The following is a 20,870-nucleotide window of genomic DNA, read 5'->3' on the forward strand; positions in this document are numbered from 1 at the left end:
GAATAGTTCTACTTTAAGCAGAGTACTTTGTGCCAAAAGGGAAAAAAATACAAATTTGGAAAAAGGTCTGATCATAGAGGAGAAGAGAAAAAAATAGAGTTCCAAAGCTAGAACCTTGTTTTGAAAAACTGAAGGTTGAATTCAGAGTCTCTCAAAACACTGTGTGCCAATTTCAAAAGTCAGTGTTATTGTTTGGAGAAAACATCAAATCTTCTAAGCTGGTAAAGAACTCGTCTACAACTGTAGGTGAAAGTTGGACTACCTCGTTAAGTAGATCAATTACACATAGATGCGAAGCATCGCCATCAGCGTCAGTCGCATTAGCAATGCTCGAAGTAGATGGTACCTGTGCACCTGTTGCATCACGTATCTCACCATCAGCATTTTGCATCTGTGAGATCTCAACGAATGCCGTCATCAAGATTGGTAGCCGCTGGGTCAACACAGTGCATGAGCCGTTACTGGTTCAAGCAAAGTATCAACTTCCGTTGGCAGGACTGATGGGAGTGTCAGACCGATGTCTAGCACGCATTCTTATCCACATAGCAGGCATCGCAGTACAGGTAAGATGCAATCTTGCCAGATTGGTCTGAACGACAGGAACCACGTGGTATTCAAATCTCTTAAACGAGCAAGTCCCAGAATCTGTATCATGCGCTCACGACACTTCATTGCCAAGAGGGTGTTCTCCAAGGTGATCTGGGTGTCGATGGTGATTTGACTTGCCATATTGGAGCAAAAGTAGCAAAAATAGTATCCCTGCAACGAGTCCCAAAATGAGAGGCAGGCCGCCAAACACTGAGTGCACGAAGTTTGGAAAAATACCTAGGACTGCTTCAAAGGGTGCGAACAGTCCTGGAAAAACTGTCTTAAATACATGTACAATACCACTCGTGTCAGACATGTTTAAGATACAACCTAACTTTTCTGAGAAATGTATAGGGCAGTTTGTCGATAAAAAGGCATGTATCTCTGCAGAAGTCCTTGCAACTTGCAGATCATCAGTCTCTTTGGCCGAGGTCAGTGGCACAGTTTTTTGTAAAAGAATGGCTTTCATTCTGCTTAACCCTTTCAGCTATATTGACGGAACCATTCCGTCACGACCCTCGGAAGGGCTGTGCTTGTGACGGAACCGTTCCGTCACGGCCCGCTCGCTGCGCCTGCGCGGCACTGATTTCGCACCTGTGCAGCGCGTTTCATTAAGCGGGCGGGGCCGTGACGGAACCGTTCCATCACAAGCACAGCTCACCCGCGAGCCGTGACGGAACGGTTCTGTCACCCGCGCAGGTGAGCCGCGCGCCCCCCCCCCCCATAACCGTTAGCACTGCGGCGGAATAGCCGCTGTAGCAAAGGTGTTAAAGTATCAATTCGTATAGATGAGATGTTCACTGAAGGCCATAACGGCGACTCCCCGTCTGTCTTGGTTGTAGGAAACAATACTTGCATACTGCAAGTGACCCTGGCTGACACGCTTACGAGATAGGGTATTCCTGGCAACATGCCACAGCAGCTGTAATCATTCAACATAATATAACTTCCATTAGAAATCTGCCTAAAAATTGGATCTATCACTGCAGCTGGAGAACCTTGTAGGTGGCAGGATAAATTGGTTGAGGAACCATCGCAGACCCGTGTAAATTAATACCCTGATATAAAAGTGTACCGCTTAGTGCGTTTTTTGCAGTTTGTACCACTAAGAAACACTTCTTTTCCCCCACTCCAACATCTGTGTGTATATGGTAAATCCCAGGATGTCTTGATGTATTCATTACCCAACCTTTCATATACGCCTGCTGGTATATGTTTCAAACAATACTGAAAATGGAAAATCGTCACAGGCAGAGTGATTGTCCCATGTATTATCCATTCTGTTGCTGGCTTTTCAGAAACAGTTAATGGTAATCTTTCCGGTTTTTCAATCCTCAGCACCGTATAGTCTGCTCCTTTTTGTGCCAATGTGATTTTTTAATCTGTAAAGTTAAATTCAGAAAACAATGACGTGGTGTTGATTAGACGCCATGACACATAGCCAGAACGAAGATTTTATAACGTCCAGCCTAAAAGAATTATAGAACGCAATTGTGACTAACCATGTTGTACCATGACCAAGTCCTGTTCCATTATGTCTATGGCAGAGGATAATATGCTGTCCAAAGAATATATTCTGGATGACAGAGTTGTTAACCCATTGTCAACTACAGAGAGAGATTTCTCTAAATTAATACGATCAATTTCCCGTATTCGTTCTGCAGTCTCTGCTTGAGTTGTTTTCCCTGCTTCATTATACATGGCATAGATACCGACGTATATAAAACGTATATGACGCGGTTTTGCAGGTCCTTGTAAGAAGTCCCTTAAATCAATGCAATCTTTAAGTAAAGATAAGTGTTGTTTTACTTCATTTAGTGTAGATCTTTGTAGCTACTCAAGGCAAAGTTTTCCCACACTGTATGATGTTACTATCCCTGGATGTTGTCTCTGGACATATCTTGGATCAGGCCTAGTGAATGTGAACCCTTGTGTCTTATTCAGGAATCTATCTTGACAGTTGTTTGTGTCTGTGGGCCAGATTAACCATGTTTTCCAATCAGGATCTGTTCTGGTTTTAAGTAAAATAGTTTTTACGTCAACCACCCCCTCTGAAGATTTATTGCTGTCAGGTGTAGGTGTAGGTACTGACTGTTTGTTTAAATCTTTTTTCTTAGCTAATCCAAGACAAGATCTCTGTTGAACAGTGTCATTTAAAAACATTATTTGTTCTGGGATGATGCAGGCTCTAAATAAAGCTTCTAATCCCTGCACCTGCCAGTTTTTTGTGCCGCAGACAGTTTTTGTCTCAATGTTGTCTTTACAAAAGTCAAAACCTAATGTAGACAGCTGAGCATAAAAGGCCGCAGAATAAATTTGCTTAGTATTAGTCAACATACTTTTCATTCCTGTCTTATTAACATTTTTAAAGTAAAATGCTTCTGGATTTGAGACATTAAACCCTGAAAAGCATGGAAATTTGTCATAAAATGTTTTTGAGCTACTGTTTGGTGGTGTTGGACAATGTTCCCATTGATTATAAGTATAAACATTTCTCGGATGTGCAGATTTAGGCAAAAAATGATGACCATAGTGATTATAACAGTGCATTTGTTCATAATCTGATGAACCTTCTAAGTATTCATGATGTGTAAACGTTGCAGACATTTCTAAGTCTGACATCATAATATTAACAGCCTCAAAGTCCCAATCTTCAGAAAAGGTGCTGGGTGAAACAAAGTCACCCAAGGAAACCTTGAATTGGTGTAGAATCTTCAACAGCTCTGCAGGACCAAAGATGTCATAATCAGTTCTGTCCCAAGCTATACCACCAGGTATTGGAAAGGCTGTGATTTTCACTGATGACAAGTCTCTTTGTTCACAATGGGATGATTTGTGTGGTTTGAGGAGTAAGTTGATGTTCTTACTTGTTGTGTCCTTTTTACTATATCTCCCATTGATCAGCATTCCCTAGATAAATATCAGAGTCAACCAAAGTAGAAGAAAAAGTACACCTAACACAATCCAAAGTTCAACCCATGGTGAAACGAGATAAGTCTCTTCTAGGTGATGGAAAAGTTCTGTTGCTTGTTCTTTAAAAGTTTGTTTAGCTGGCGTCGTTTCAGGTTTGCTCTGATCCTCGGAAAGCATATCAAAGTTAATGAAATAGCCAGAGGCCGTTCTGTCAATTGTAGGTATTGCATCAAGATTATTTGAAATCGCTGGAGCTACTTGATCCCTTTTCATATTAGTATAGTAAGATACTATTTCATTGTAGACAGGCTTTTCTTGACAAACTGTTATTTGGGCCTCAAGAGGCACAAGTTCCATGGCTTTGTTGCATAGTCCTTTATTCTGTAATGCAGAGTCTTCAAAGATGATGAGTCTCTCAGTTTGAACCTCTTGGATAGTAGCCAGATTTGGTCGTCTGCTATATCTCTGGAGCCCACTTGGCCTATTACTTATGATCGGCCACATAATGTGGTTTTACCAGGTCGATGGATACGAACCTGTTCTCCTTCTTCCAGCAAGGGACGGTAGTAACACTGTTCTTCATCAGTGGATGGCTAGGACAGGTACTGGTTGTCTGTAAGAAGGCCCAAATTCCTTCTTGTCCACAATCTTTTCTCTGACTAGATCCCCAATCTTTGGAATCCTGGCAGGCCTTGCTGGGATGGGTGGTTCCGCTTCAGTGGTAGTTGGCTTCTGCAATGTGTTTTTTTTTTTATGTCCTCATTTGCCAAACCCTCGTTCCATTGAAAACGCCAACCACCTTGAGTGTCATTAGGCACAGGGCAAGAACATAATCCTTTCCTAAGCCTGATGAAAGATACCAGACTGGCGGAAGATGCTTTCAGGAAATTCTTACTCCATCAAGGCGTCTTTCAGCCTGTTAGACCAAGTTTGTTCTCTTTATCGGACGACGCCACAAACAGGACCGTGGAGTATGTCGGCATAATCATCGGACCCGGGGGAAAAAAAATAAACCCTGGTGAACCTGACGATCGATCTAACTCCACTGAACCAACAGGTTCCAAAAGGTGAGGTTTCGTTTACTACAAGACCTGCCCAGATACGCCGTTGATGTTTCGTACAGTGACATTAGCCAACCTGCATGTAGTGGTGCCTTCGGATCGACCCAAAACTTGCAGATCTGCCGTCTCGCGAGGAGGATTGCATAAAACAAGAAGGTCCTTGCTGGCCCGATAATTTTGTTGTCCAGACCAAATATTATTAGGGACAGGGTGAGTGATAGTGATGTTTTAAGGATTGAATCCAGGGTGCCCTTTACTTCATCCCAGAAAGCCTTTATAAGGGGACATTCCAAAAACATGTGGACGTCGGAGGCTGCAGGGAGGAGACACTTGTTACAACACTTTCCTGGCTGAAATTTGGATAGCCTTAAGTGGGAAAGGTAGGCTCGATGTATCGTAAACAGGTGGTTGCGGCTCAACCAAGCTAGCTTAACTGCTTTATACAGGAGAATGAAAGATCTTGTCCATAAGTCCTCACATTGAGCACCCAAGACCCCTCCCCACAATTCTTCTGGGAGAGTAAACTTCCCATCTACCTCCTCCAGAATAGTCCAGTACCAAAATGCTACCTCTTTACTCCCCGCTTGCCTCTCTACCAGTTGTTGTTCCAAAAGGCTACTCCTCCCGACTGGAACCTTTTTCCTGATCAACTCCCGGAACCAATTAATGAGTTGTATGTGTGTGAATCCAGATAAGGCTGGGCCAACCCTCCCATATAACTCCTCCCATTTTACCAATGATCCTTCTGCTAGCAACTCTCCCCATGTTAGAATCCCTGCCTCCTTTATGGGGACTGCAAGACTATCCTTTAGGCACAGCAGAAGCCCTGAGGAATCCCAAATTGGGGTGAAATTGGAATAATAAGCTAACCCTGCTCTTCTCTTAATTTGCGCCCAAGCCTTCGCCAAAGATTGTAAGATCTTCAACCTCACCTTCTTGAAAAACCTCTGATCTCCGAATTTGATTAAAAATCCGTCAAGTGGCAGATTCGCCCCAGTTAACATGGCCTTAAACATAATCCCTTTTGAAGAGCTTGAAGGAGTTTTCAACAGCATCCTTGAATGGGACAGCAGGAATGCCCAAGCATAGTACTCTAGGTCTGGCAATGCAAGCACTCCCTTTTCCCTCCTCCTCCTTAATTTCTTCCATGCCAGCCTTGTTGCCTTGTAACACCAAATAAAGGAATTAATTTCCTGCTGACATTTTTGCAGTTGTTTTGAATCGAAGGCTAATGGGATGGAGTTGAAAATAAACGTAAATTTGAGGAGAATGGACATTTTTACTAAGCTTATTCTCCCGAGAACAGTCAATGGGAGGAAAGACCGAGATTTTAACAGCACCCTGCATTCTTGAAAGACCCGGTCCAGATTAATCTGTGCCATAGTACTAATGTCCTGAGTGATCCTTATTCCCAAGTAGCGCATGGATGGAGTCACTACAAGTTGTCGATTGTCGATGTTCCAGGTCATGATCTCGGTTTTCCCCGCATTGATTTCATACCCCGAAATCTGTCCGAATTCCTCCGCCCTTTTTATGACTACGGGAAAAGCTTGAACTGGGTCGGTTGTATAGATAAGGATGTCATCCGCATAACGTCATACCCTTTTTACCCAACCTCCGAATTCAAAAGGGGGAATGCTATGTTCCTCTCTCAATATTTGCACGAAGGGTTCAATATATAAATTGAATAAAAGCGGGGAAAGCTGGCAGCCCAGCCTCGTACCCCTCATAATTTGGAAGGGCTCAGTGAGGGCACCATTGACCAGCAGTCTGGCCCTGGGGTCCCTGTATAAAAGGTTGATGACTCGACAGAACTTAGCCCCACACTGAAATTTTCTCAATACCGCAGCCAGATAGGGCCAATTGACCCTATCGAATGCTTTGGTAGCATCCAAGGTCAAGGTAGCCAGTGGAAGAACAAAAGCTGAGGCGATGTCTATTGCACCAACCAGGTCGTGAGTGAGGTCTACCAACTGGTGCCCCCTTATAAATCCCTTCTGGTCTTGATGGATGATTGAGCCGATCTCGCTCCCAAACCGTGCCGACAAAATGGCTGCAAAGATCTTATAATCATTGTTCAGGAGCGAGATCGGCCGATAGGACCCGCAAACAGTCGGGTCCTTGCCAGGTTTGGGGATCAAGGCGATAGTTGCCTCATTCCACGGCTCAGGAGGCGCCACGCCATTTACAAAGATGTTGTTAAAGAGGGCAGTCAAGGTTGGAATAATGACCGGACCCAATACTCGGTACAGCTCCCCAGGCAGGTCGTCTGGCCCAGCAGCCTTCCCCCGCTTCAGTTTACTAATAGCCTTGCTGACTTCTGCTTCTGATATTGCCTTATCCAAACAATCGCTCTGCTCTAATGAGAGCGTAGGCAATCTGACCTTATCTAGCCACAGGTCCCTGGCCGTTTGGTTCTCCTTAGAGAAGCGACCACAAACATAGAGAGGGAATTGACTCTCTTAGATCAGAAGGGTGACTTCGATACTGGATCTTTAGCTGATCAAGAAAGGCGGGCGGAATTAAAAAAAAACTTGGAAAACTTACTCCAAGATAGGGTGGCTAAGAAGTGGGAGGTAAGTAAGCTCTCATACTTCGAGTATGGAGAGGCAGGAGGTAAGGTTTTGGCCTGGAAAGTTAAATCAGACCAGGCCAAGAAATACATCAGGGAAATAAAAGTGGAAGGGGACGCTACAACTAGGACCTCAAACCCAGGAGTTGGGACTGATTTTTTAGGAATTCTTCCGGAACATCTACAAGGAGGGCTTCTGCAATGTGTTGCTTTGACTTTTCCTTGTTTCATGTAAGTCCTGCAAAACAGCCAAACGGTCTTTGATATCAAAAGCTTTTTGTTCTACCACTGAAGTGTGACGATGAAGGTCCTGGACAATCATTCTAGTTCCAAAAAGGATTTCATATGGCGTGATACCCCCTATAGAAGTTCTTGGCAGACTATTAAGACTACGTTGGACACTTATTAGATATTTGACCCACCCGTCACCCGAGCCTAATACCCTAGCTGTTATAGATTGCTTTATGTCCCGGTTTTTTCTCTTCACTACCGAATTTCCCTCAGGATGGAATGGACTAGAATACCGCAATGCAATGCCCAGATTGGCTATGGCCTCCATGTGAGCTCGAGAGCTAAACGCAGGACCCTTGTCAGAATGTAGCGTGCCGACTGTGTATGTGCTGATAAAGACTCGCAAATCTTTAATAACCGTTCGGGCGTCAGCCAAACGGTGAGGCCACATCCAAATGAATCTTGAGCACGAATCCACTGCGACCATTATATATTTTTAGTTACCATCCCTCTGTAAGGGACAGCAGTGGTCCAGGTAAACACAAGCTAATGGTTTATCTGAAATTAAAAAGGGTGTCTGCACAGGACGTTTCACTGTAAAGACTTACATTTTTGTGGCAGATTTCACATTCTAAAACATAGTAGCTAGTTTTTTTCCTCATGTGCGGCCACCGGTTTCTCTGTTTTAATAAGGACACTGTGGCGGAAACACCTGCGTGTGCAGAAGAGAGACCTTCATGTGCTGCTAAAATAAGTCCTAATCTATGTTCCATGTTTGGAATTACTCTATCCCCCACTCCAGGGATTCGAGCAAACAGAACATTATTTGCATCAGTTATGTATGAGTATTTGAGTGGAAAGCCTTTGAGAAGTGTTTTACCACTGTCTTTTATTGAAGCATTGACAGCTTGCATTATATCGCTGTCTATTTTTGTTTTCAAACAAGTGATTGCAACTACGGAATCTGTTTGCACAGCTGCCATCGCAGCTTCGTCAGCCAAGGAATTCCCTGCAACGTGAACGCCATCACATTGATGACTCAGTGTATGGATCACATGAGTTTTTTGTAGTTCTTTTTGTAACTGAACTATATGTTCTCAAAGCAACTTATGCTTGATTGTTCCACCTTTTGCATCTTTGAAACCGTTTTGAATCCAGCTCTACAAGTATTCATTGTAAGATTGAACGCAGTAATAAGAATCGCACACTATGAGTGTGGGGAATTTGTGATCAGTATTTTCAAGCGCCATCTTGAATGCTTGTAGTTTAGCTCGCTGAGCTCTACAATCTCAAAGAGATTGCATTTTTGTGACCATTGATCAGAATTTACCATCGCGCCAGCGACCTTTAATGATCGCGCACGCAGCACTATAAACTTGTTTACCCCCAATTGCGGGCTATGCTGATCCATCTGTATAAATTATACATTCATACTGTTCTAGAGACAGAATCTCAGTAGGCAGGGGAGGACATTCTTGTTCGTATTGTAGAAATTCTTGTGTTTTCAAATAGGGGTAAAAAAAGTATTCAACGTCTGTTGCAGCAAGAGAATTAACCCATTGTATCTATCTCGGATGTAAAGCCTTTGCATTTTGAATGCTCACTTTTGTCACTGCTTCTAAGGCAGGTACAGTAGTAATGACCATAATGCGTTTTCCCTGTGAGAGGGCTCTCTCTTTTGCTACTGCAGTTTGAACCTCTGCCAGAATTTTTTCTGTAGAAGTGAATTTCATTTCAGCTTGTGTGTACAAGTGTGATTTATAAGCTATTGGTACTTTTTCTCCTTTATTAAAGGTTAAGTACATGAATCTGCATCTTGCTGGAATGATTCGGATTCCAAGGTTGCGTATATTTACGCAAGTCTGTAAATGTGTTGTTGCTAACATGTCTGTTTGCACTGAATGCAAAATTTCTGTGCGTGTTTGAGTCCAATTAGTTGTTTTGAAATCAGGTTTGATTAATTCCTAGAGAGGTTTAACCCTTTCTGCGTAGTTTAGAATGTAAATTCTTCCAAAATTTAGGAAACCTAGAATTGACTGTAAGTTTTTCAGTGTCTTTGGAGGTTGCACATTTCTCTAGAAAGTTTGCTGCCAGGCTTTTGCCTTCACTTGATAACTCATATCCTAGAAAAAGAACATTGAGATGGGCAATTCTCGATTTCTTAAAATTTAATTTATACCCTTCAGAGGCGAAGCCAAGTATTATGGTGTTCACCCTGTTCAAGTGCCTATCCAAGTCATCGTCCATTAGATAGATGTCATCAACATATGATAATGCCTCATCATCATACGTTTGTAGTAACTCTGTTACTCTGGCTGAAAATAACCCTGGACTATTCTTGAATCCCTGGGTGAGACGACAGAATTGACGCTGCACCCCATCATTGAGAAAGCGGTCAAATACTTACTTTCTGGTGCAATGTTTTGACAGAAGAAACCGTTAGAAATATCTAATGTCATTTTATATTTTTTACGCACAATGTTATTCATTAGTGCTGCACTGTGTGCATTTTGTACTGCAAACGTTTTGCAAGAGGAGTTTAAATGTCTGTAATCCAAAACTAGACAATATGTATTGTCTGGTTTGGAGACAGGAAACAAAGGATTGTTCATTGACAAGGTGCATGTTTCAATTACCTCTTGGTATTCAAGTTGATCTAGGATCTCCCTGACTTGTTTTTTAGCTTCTTCCTTAACTGGATACTGCCTTTGTGCAGTTGGTTGAGTTTTTAACTGGATTTTATGCTGAGGAGAATCCTCATCCCATCCTAAATGGTTTTTATATAATGCAGGAGCCTGGGTACTGCCCATTTCCTGGCATAGGTGTATTTTTAATGAATTGGAATATGATTGGAGAAGGCTGGCATAATGATGTCTTCGCCATGTGAGCACTCCCTGACAAATTCAGGTGGCCAGTCTTGTTCAGCAAGAAGAATCTCATAACCCTTAGAGAGCTTCTCCCAAAAGAGTGCTCCTATTTTTCTAGTTATATCCCCCTCCATCCGGAGTGTTAGTTCATATAACTTATAACTTATAACTTATGGGGTACGCTAACCCTGGTATCTGCAGTTTCAACTTGGATGTACTCATTCAAGTCCACTGTCTCCAGATGATCCTTCAAGGTCTTGTGAGCTATGTTTACTTCTGCTGCGCTGTCTAAGCCCACTCCTAGTTCTTGAGTTGTGTATTCAAGATCCTCGGCATGTCTGATTTTTAGACCTGCTATCTTCTTTTTGGTGAATTGTGTTTTTTTATTTTTGGATCGTGTTGATCGTCTTTGGACTTCACGCCTTCTTCCTTTTTTTCTGACCGTCCTCTTCTTTCAGATTTTTGGGAGGAAGTCTGAAAGGTACGAGAGGAACGTGTTTCAGTATCTTGATATCTATCAGGTTTTCTCAAATTATCCCTATTCCTAAGGTTATACCTCTTTTCAGAGGGCTCCTTTTGAGGAGACCTACCTCGGGATTGAGAACGCTTCTCTTTAGAAGTTTATTTCGTGTTTTCCCACTTCTTTTTAGGAACAGTGATGCAGAGGTCTAGCCCGGGACCAGGGTTCAATTCCCTGCCTCTGCGGGTCTTGGGCTCAAAATTCCACGGACCTGATAATTCTCGCCTCGGTGCCTATTCCAATCATGGAGTCCCACTCTGCAACTCTGGGCAATAGCTTGCTTAATCTCCACAACGGCCCCCACAATGCTAAGGATGCCTGGCTTCCACCTTGGGGGTGCCCAGGAGTGGATGCCTCACAGGGAAAGCCAGGATGGGTTCCACAGCGGTATTCGTACAAGCGCCTTGAGACCCTTGCAGGTGAGTAGTGCGCTATACAAGTATCAATTTACAATTTTTACATTTAACTGGTTTCCCACCCAAACTATCTCTACCTAGTTCTTCATAGGATTTTTTAATTATTGTGGCCAGTTCGTATGGTTGCTCAGTTACATCAAATTTCCTTAATTTTTGGTGGATCGCCACGGATGCTGCCTCACCTTTAATATTAGCTAATATTATTGTTGAGACCTGTTTGAAATCTTTCAGTAGTTTCATATCTAGATTCAAAGCAGGCTCTGACCCGTATTAATTTTGAATCTGTTTCAGGACATCTGGTATTACCGCCATAGACTGAGCACCATGTGTTTTTGTGTAGATTGCAGCAAAGACTGTACCCCAAGTGTCACAGTCCTCCAGGTGTAGTGTGATCCCCATTGGTAAACAGATTGTCAGAATCCTGTGTTTCTCATGCGTGGTAGTATCAGAAAATACTGCCTCTATTTGAGTTATTTTCTGAGCTATCCAGAATGGTATTTGTTCCCGTTTTGCGGGCGATTTACCAATGACCGATTGTATAGTCTGTGGTGTGATTTTATTTGTGTTCCCCTGGTAAGGGGTGTATTGTGGAATCATTATAGGAGGTTGGACTGTTAGAGTCCGCATGACATATTGAACCAATTGTCTATGTATTTTGATTAGTTGTTTCAGTTGAACTAATAGTTCCGCACCTGATATTTCTTCAATGGCATGGTATGGTGTATAGCTGGCTAAAACTGGCCATGATGCTCCTGGTCTACCTAGTGGACCGAGCCTGGTAATGTGATTTTGATGTTGTAGGGTGCCTTTAAACCAGAGCGCATGCAGTGGAATTTCAATATCCTCGAAAGGAGTGTATGCCGTTGGATGTTCCTCTTCTTTGTAGAAGTGAAACACATGTGTTACTGGATTTGCTTCAGGGAAGATAATCCATGAATAGAATTCCTCTGTCTGCCGATATTCATATGCCTCGATTACAAAAATTACCCTACCACCTCTTGATGACAGGCCATTTGTTATAAGTTTTATAGTGATGGTTTTCCTTAAATTTTCCGGGATGATTATAGCATCTGGGTTATCTTCATTAAAGCCTGTAACGTTTAGGCCTGGTAGGGCTGCAGCTGCTCTTACTCCACCGGTCGCGTTGTTGTCGCCGTTAACTTACATTGTTTAATGAAGGTTGCAGAGCAAGTTTCAAGGAAACAAGGATAAGGTGCACAATATTGTGGAACACTGTATACTTCAACTTTGAACAAAACCAAAACTAATACATAGGATTCTCGTCCTACTAAGTTATGGCGGATATTTTATCCTTTTACCCACTCCAGACGTTTATTGGAGTATTTACGGGAAAAAGGGGTCTCTGAGAAAAGCACGACTGAGTTACTTTAGTATCTAGCATTAAATTAGTGCCTTACCAAACGTTGGGCGCCATGTAGTGTAGTTCCTATAATCCCAATAGGCTCTGCACATTGGAATAATAAATCCTATATATCCTATTTAGCCAGCACATTATGCGGACACGCGGTGGACGCAGAAGTCTGTTACTAGAGCTACTAGCTGCTAAATGCACGTAATGACACGGTTTTAACCCTGCTTCTATTGTGTGTGGAAATATTTTAAATATTGTTGTGACAACTCCTTACCTTCTTTTTTGACACCTACTTCTGCTCCCTCGCCCTGGTCCAATGCGGCAGAGTGCCGTTGCGCGGAGGGCACTTGGGTAGCATATTCTTTCTTCCGGTCGCGGGGGTTAGCGCTCTAGTCTATTGGCGCATCCGGACCCATTTAGCCAGCATATTATGTGCAGTCGCGCAGCGGACACGCCAAAGGCAAACCCCTCTGCGCCCGTCTGCGCCTGGACCAGGCCCAGGGCCACCTCCCCTGGCTGTGCCCCCAAGAAAGCGAGGAAAATTCAGTACTTAGGTACTGAACTTCTCAAATTAAGACCTACTGCAAATAAAGACTGCTCCCATCTAATTTTAGAAATATCGGCAGATACGTCAGTTAAACCCTGTCTAAACTGCACATTTATACCATCTATCCTCTCAATTTCTGAGGCCACCGCTCTACAGCATAAAGAAGAAAATGGAAATATCACCATGGCCCTTATCTATGCTCACTCCTTAGGTAAACACAAGGAGGAGATAGCAGAGCTACTTACTCATCACACCATTGATGTCCTTTTTATAACTGAAACCTGGACTGACCATGCATCTGGACCTGACCTCGTAGCGGCCACACCTGAGGGATACTCTGTCTTAAAGCAAGATAGACCACACAATAAAAAAGGAGGCGGCCTGGAAATAGTCTTTCACAGCCATTTAATCACTAAAATAGATCCCATCCTTTCTCCCAGTTGCGAAGCTCTGCATTTTACGATCCTGCTCACACCATGCCAAACATTTAAAGGTATCCTGTTATACCGCCCCCCGGGATCCAGAACAGAGTTTTTGGCCGGTCTAGGCAACCTTCTTGAATCCACAGTAGCTGAAGACACCACGTCTATCCTAGGTGATTTTAATTATCTTCGGCATCCCCATTGACAGCAAACCCCCCACTTATGCCTGCTCTGGTAAGCCAGATGTTGTTAAAGCATGGAAACAGATAGATAACCTTCTTCTTAAATCCCATCTGGCTACCACCCGACCAGAGGCCTCATCAGACCCCAACACGGCCGTGGCCAACTATACTGATTGGCTAGAGAATGCCTTTAATCTGCTAACCCCAAACAAGACCATCTCTAAAAATCGAACAGCCCAATCAGCCCTCTGGTTCACGGAATCCCTCAGGGAGCAAAAGAAAGTCTGTAGAAACCTAGAAAGGAAATGGCTCAAATCTTATACTAGTGAAGGAAAACTTCTTTATAAAAAGGAGCTTGCCAAATATAAACGTATGATCATACAAGAAAAAAGTAAACATTATATTACTCAATTTGAACTATCGAAAAATTCCAACAAAAAACTTTATCAAGTAGTGTCTAAACTTTCAGGTCACACAACAACTGCTCCCATTATTCCTTCCCAGTCACTGTGCAACTCCTTGCTGGACTACTTTTTGAATAATATCTATACTGAATTCGCATTACACACTAAGGCCCTCATTAGGATCGCGGAGAATCCGCATCCTCCGGGCCGGCGGAAGCCACCGCCGGCCCGGAGGATGCGGATTCTCCGCAACGGAGCCTTCAATGTCCCCCCGCCAGATTAGGATGGCTGGGGGGACTAGAAGTCCATCCGCCGCTTTTCCGCCGCGGTCGCCTTCCGACCGCGGCGGAAAAGCTACAATATGGTGGCGGTGTCTATCAGACACCGTCAGCCATATTAGGATGGTGGGAAAGACATGCTTTTCTGCGGCGGCTTTCCCGCCGTGGAAAAGCATACGGACTGCCACTTTGGGGGCCCGTTGCATGCCCCCTGGGTGAAGGGGGGTGGGGGGGTGCACATGCATTTGCGTGCACAAAGCAGCAGGTAGCGCGCGGTGCCTGCTGCTTTGTGCATGCAAATGCGATGCATGCATTTTTCACCTTGCGGCGGGTGCAGCTTGAAGCTGCACCCGCCGCAATGTTAAAGATAGTGGATGTGACCGCCACCCTGGCGGTCACATCCTAATCTGCTCGGAGGGAAAGCCGCAGCCCCTGCGGACGTTCCTACCTCCTGAGGGGTCACGTCCGGACTCAAGTCCATCCGCGATCCTAATCGGGCCCAAAGTTGGCCGACCAACTCCCGAAAAACGGTCACTCAGATCGCCGCCTTAATCAATTTGAATGCATCACCCCTGAAGACATCCCTATCATAATGTCCTCCATAAAGTCAGGATCAGCTAATGACCCATGTCCTCCGGACGCACTCATTCCATTCTTTGAGCAGGTGGCAGTCGCTTTAGCCAACGTTTTTAACATAATGTTTACTTCTGGTACCTACCCTTCCATCTAGAAAAAGACTATTCTAAAACCACTTTTAAAAAACTCAACCTAGACCTAGCTGACACTAAAAATTACAGGCCTATAGCTAGCCTATCCTTTCCAGCAAAAGTGGTAGAAAAACTTATGAATACCCAACTTTCCAAGTACATAGAAGAACACCATCACTTAGACGGCTCTCAATTTGGGTTTTGTAAAGGACATGGAACTGAGACCACCTTAATTAAGGCATCAGAAGACATTAGAATGATTATGGACCGGTGAGGAATAGCAATACTCATCCTGTTGGACCTCTCTGCGGCTTTTGACACGGTCGATCATACCATCTTGATCGACCGTGTCACTAAAATGGGGATCCAACATAAGGCCAGAGAACTGTTGCAATCCTTTCTCACTAACCGCACCCAGTCGGTAACATTAGGCAATTTCCACTCTGCCCAACTAGCCCTACCATGTGGGGTCCCTCAAGGCTCATCCCTGAGTCCGATTTATTTTTTAATATCTATGTGTCGGAACTGGCCAAAGTCATCAAGACCTACGGGATGGGCCTTACTTCCTATGCCGATGATACTCAATTGGTGCTGGCAGTAGACAACAATGGAGAAAGGGTTGCAGCTAATTTTTAGAAAGGCATGCTCGCCATCAGTAGTTGGATGGACAGCAACTGCCTCAAATTAAACTCGGAAAAAACAGAGGTCATGATCTTTGGCAAACTCCATCCTGGCTGGTCACAAACTTGGTGGCCTGCCTCCATGGGCCCCCCACCAATCCCAGTAACCAAGGCCAGGAATTTAGGTGTCACATTTGACAATAAACTTAACTTCGTCACCCATACCAACTCAGTGGGATCTACTTCATTTCACAAATTGCGCATGATCAGAAAACTCCTACCATATCTCCCTCTGAATGCAGGTAAAACTCTAATTAGCACCTTGGTTATGTCTTCTATAGATTACTGCAACGGTCTGTTCGCAAATGCCCAAAAGCGGGTTATTCAAAAGCTGCAAACATTCCAAAACGCAGCAGCTAGAATTCTTTCAGGTACACCTAAGTTTAAATCCATCTCTCATGTTGTCAAAAACTATCACTGGTTGCCAGTAAAAAAACGGATAAAGTTCAAGATGCTTTGCATTGCCTTCAAAGCATCGTGCAACAACAGACCCGAGTTTTTCATTAACCTTCTAAAAATCTACACACCCAATAGGGCACTTCGCTCATCCACTGCCCTTCAGCTGATGGTGCCACGCACTAGAACAGCCTCCTGGGGCGACAGAAGGTTTGTGGTTACCACGGCTAAACTTTGGAAAACTGTTCTGTTGGAGATCAGATCCTCTCAATCTCTTCTTACATTTAGAAGAATGCTAAAAACCTGGTTGTTTAATCAATAAGCTCTCTATCCGGTTCCATCCACAGCAGTCCGTAGCGCCGAGACGCCCCGGGTATTTGCCCGCTCTATAAATCGCAAAATATAAATAAATAAATAAAATTAATATAGATTAGACGTAGGACTGAGGTCGACTAGGTCTCTATCGACCTAGCTCAGAGGTCACTAGAAACTTTCTTGAATTCACAAGAAGGGATTAGCAGCCTGATTCATGAAAACCGAATTCTGCGAATTTTAAATTGCGATTGACAGCAAATCGCAATTTAGAATTCGCAGACTGGCATTCATGAAAATCTGCGAGGAAATAAAGCGATTTTCACGCGGCCGCAAAAAGCGTTAGCGATTTTTAAAAATCGCAGAAAAATCGCTATTTCCGTCAAAATCCGTGTAGGAATTGCGAAATCGCAATTTGCGAGATCGCTAAATGCGATCTCGCAATTAGCGAGATCGCAAAAACGGGAAGTTGCATTTTGAGCACAGTGATGACATCACAACCAGAAAGCAGGCAGTTCCCACCCCCATTCAGCATATGGGGGTAAAAGGAGAGCAAATGTGCACCGGGTTATGTGCCTGGTTGAAAAAGGGAGAGAAAACTAACCTACTAATGACTAGAAACACTCTAGTGCTAATTTATTATGATATTTTATTTTTATAACATCTTTTTTTCATGGCAATTATTTTTCTTGATTCATTATAAATACAATATATAAAAAGGACAATACATGTGCAAACGGTGAAATAATAAACAGTTGAATCAATTATTATAAAACAATACAGAAGTGCATTCCTTTTTCAATGCGTTTCGGCGTAAGCCTTCTTCAGGAAGTCTGTATTCATGCACCAATATCTTAAATGGCGGATGAAGCACGAACGATTGCTTGCAATCTGAAGTGTAATCTGGGAATCAGTCCACCAGCTGGTATATGGATGCCGGGTAAGTATTCTGAGGATGGTCTGTAGATTCACAGTCGATAAATTCTCCTAGGTTCACCGATTATATTGATAAATAACGTGGTCTTCAATCCATTCGGAATAACTGTATAGGAGTGTATGGTTTCACCAATCAGAGGGCACCGGTTTTATAAGGGAGAGATATATACCTTCATGGTTCCAATGGGGACTCCATCGATATTTCTGGAAATCTGTCCGTCGCCCGTTCGACCATCCGCAGGTTCCACCCCCATTCAGAACAGTGAGGCTGATCTCGAGGCTGCATCTCACAGAGCTCCTTCCAGGATACCTCCAAACTTCCTAATCCTTCACTTTTGTGACTGCAGCAATGGCGGAGAATGCAGCACCAGGGCCCAGTGACACCGGGCGCAAGCGGAAGCTCAAATTTTCTGAGCAGGAGTTGGAGCACCTGATAGACGGAGTGGTTGACAACCACCCAAAACTATTTGGAAAGGACTCCAGGAGGGTGCCTGAGGCGGAGAAACACAGAATCTGGCTGGGGATTGGCGCAAAAGTCAACGCTGTGGGTGTGACATACAGGTCGCTCGAGGAGCTGAAAAAGAGGTGGTACGACCTCCGAGGTCGTGCCAAGGAGAGGGTGGCGGAGAGGCTGGGCGAGACCCTGGCTACTGGAGGTGGAGATCCTACAGTCCCTCCCAACACCCCCTTGGAGGACCGCGTGGAGGACACACTTGAGCGAGAGGCGTGCATAGGGGTCATCAATCTGGACTCATCCCGACCCACCCAAGACAGCCAAGGTAAGTGGCATGCGACTGCGACCCTGTCCCCTAACAATGGCCATGACCCTATAGCCTCCCATAATCATCCCAAGTCATGCAATCCATGCAGGTTAGGTCATGCCCAAAAGCATTGTGGGACATGTAGTCTGGCCACAATGTACAAAAACCCCAATGCAGCCAGACATGACCCAAAGTATGCAATGCCACAGCCAGTCAAGGAATGTCAGCCAGCATGCATGTAGCAACTGCACGTGTGACAGATACATGCAATTAATCTACGTCCACTTCCCCTCACAGGTGGCGCTGACAACAACAGCAGCGACAGCGACAGGCTGCTCATAGACGAGGCACCAGAGGATGCAGAGGAGGTGCCAACAGCCATACATCCTGCACCATCAGGCGCTGCACCTATCCCCGCAGCCAGGCCACCACCATCAGGCGCTGCACCTATCCCTGCTGCCAGAGCACCACCATCTGCGCCAGTACCATCAGGCGCTGCACCTATCCCTGCTGCCAGAGCACCACCATCTGCGCCAGCACCATCAGGTGCTGCACCTATCCCTGCTGCCAGAGCACCACCATCTGCGCCAGCACCATCAGGCGCTGCACCATTGACAACCGCTACACCACCACCAGCGGGACCCTATACATCTGGTGCTGCTACTGCGGTGACAGTGAGCACACCCACTGTGGCCAGCCAGCACAGCAGGCATGGCAGGGATCGCCAGCAGAGCACAGCACGCAGCGGCAGGAGGGGGATGGTTGTGCGCGTGCCAGGGCTCAGCATAGAGCGCCGGATGCTGTGCATCCATCAGTTGCAGGCACGACGGCAAGGGGCTATCCAACTCCAGCTCCACAACATTGGCCGCAATGTCGCAAATGTGTCCAACAGGATAGAGCGCATGACAACTGCCATGGAGGCTAACACTGCAGCCCTCATATCGCAGCGCAACACCGCCCACCGCCGCCACCACCAGCTACTGACGCGGCTATCAGCCTACACGCGCTCAAACTATGTCATTGGGAATGCCACCTCCCAGCTCTCACGTCGGTCCCTGGCTATGCAGCAGCAGATGGTGCAATGCTGCGAGGATGTGGCACGAGTCTTGGAGCAGGTCACCAGTGCTGTACTGGCACTACATCCTACTGGGCCAGCCAATGTTGGTGGGGACGACACCAGTGAGGGCACCTCCAGTGTCAGCAGCCTGTCTGCCTCACAGGTTGGTGTGCTACGCCGCAGCACCAGGCCCACTGCAGGGTCACGTGCCGTCCCAGAGGAAGAGCCAGAGAGGCGTTTGGGTGCCGCGCGCCAGAGGCGCACTTGACTTAACTGTACATTGGCAGGGACATGTTGATGATAGAAGCATGTCCTGTGTATTGTCTGGAGCAGTATGGCGCAATACTGCTTGCATGTAAAGAATGGCAACATTACATTATTATTGTGCCTTTAGCAATAATATTTATTCTAGCATCGTACATCGGCCTCCTGTCATTATTTACATTGGCATGAAATTGTGATTTGTTGGGTGAGGGGAGTGGGTACACTAGAAACTGTTCATTGTGATGTGGTTTCGGCGTCTGTGTCCTTCAGCTGGGTTCTCCCCGCGTGCATGGCGCACATGTGAAGGTGGCCGGTCGACCCCTTCCGACTCACTGCCAGATATCTCTACAGGTATCCGGCGCTTGGTAGCAATGTTGTGTAGTATTAAATTACCCCCAATCGTTGGCCATTTCAGATGCCACAATTGTGTGGCTTGTGAGATGACAAATGATTCCAAAGAGGTCAAGATCAATGGATACACACACATTCAAAAGCATTTTTCCAACTGCAATACTAAAAACCTGATTTATTGTATCAGGTGCCCATGTAATCGCTTTTACATTGGACAAACGACCCAAGCTGTTAAAGCGAGAGTCTTACAGCATAAATCTAGAATTAAATGTTTGACCTTGGGGGCTCCTTTGGTCGACCATTACCAGACACTTAACCACTCATTTACTGACATACACTGGTCGGTACTATGTGTGGTTACTAACAGAAATAAGACAGACACTGAAACCAAATTGAACCAATTGGAGGCAAGACTCATTGAGAAATATCAAACATCTAAAACTGGTTTGAACGAGAAAGATGAAATGTGGTCCCTGATAGGTTGAGTGTCCTTTAGGGATAGCATCCATACAAGTTCAACTATGTAGGAGGAAGAGTACCGTGAGGTGTTATTGTGCACATTCTGAATAAGATAATGGATTTCATAACCATTATGCCAAATGACTGTACATATTTTATGTTATGTGTTTTTAATGAATTGCTACAGTAAATATTCGTTGTGCTAATAATTGAGGCTATAGATTGTAAGAGGGGTACGGTCTCACATGGGTGATAATGTGTAATTTTTGGGACAATTCGGTATAGCATTAATTATATTTTTTGATTATTCTGCTGTTATCACGATTGATTTATTATTATTTTTTCATTTTTTCATTTTTATTTTGGCAACTTTATTTGAATTATATTAAATTTATTCATTCCATGTATGCCCACGATTGATAATTTAGGCTGTGTACAGCGACATTGGCTGTCTAATTGGCAGCAGGTAGGTTTGTTTTCTAAAGTAGTGACGAGAACGTTGCATTTAATGGCGGCCATTTTAGTTTGGTTTCGTGTTGTTGGGCGTCAGTCCTTCCTCGCTTGCGGCACTTTG

The 20,870-nt window shown here is 44.6% G+C and overlaps 1 protein-coding gene across 1 annotated transcript in view; it reads left to right on the top strand.

The window, feature by feature from the left end:
* The window catches only part of LOC147724714 (uncharacterized), a 37,844-nt gene extending 18,354 nt beyond the window's left edge, over nucleotides 1-19,490 (top strand). Inside the window, exon 2 of the mRNA XM_086918098.1 lies at nucleotides 18,485-19,490. Coding sequence (XP_086774224.1) covers nucleotides 18,485-19,490 — 1,006 coding nt within the window. The remainder of the gene's footprint in view (nucleotides 1-18,484) is intronic.
* Nucleotides 19,491-20,870: the final 1,380 nt, after the last annotated feature.

This window comes from Lissotriton vulgaris, chromosome 4_1 (genome assembly GCF_964263255.1).
Source record: "Lissotriton vulgaris chromosome 4_1, aLisVul1.2, whole genome shotgun sequence".
Classification (NCBI taxonomy): domain Eukaryota; kingdom Metazoa; phylum Chordata; class Amphibia; order Caudata; family Salamandridae; genus Lissotriton; species Lissotriton vulgaris.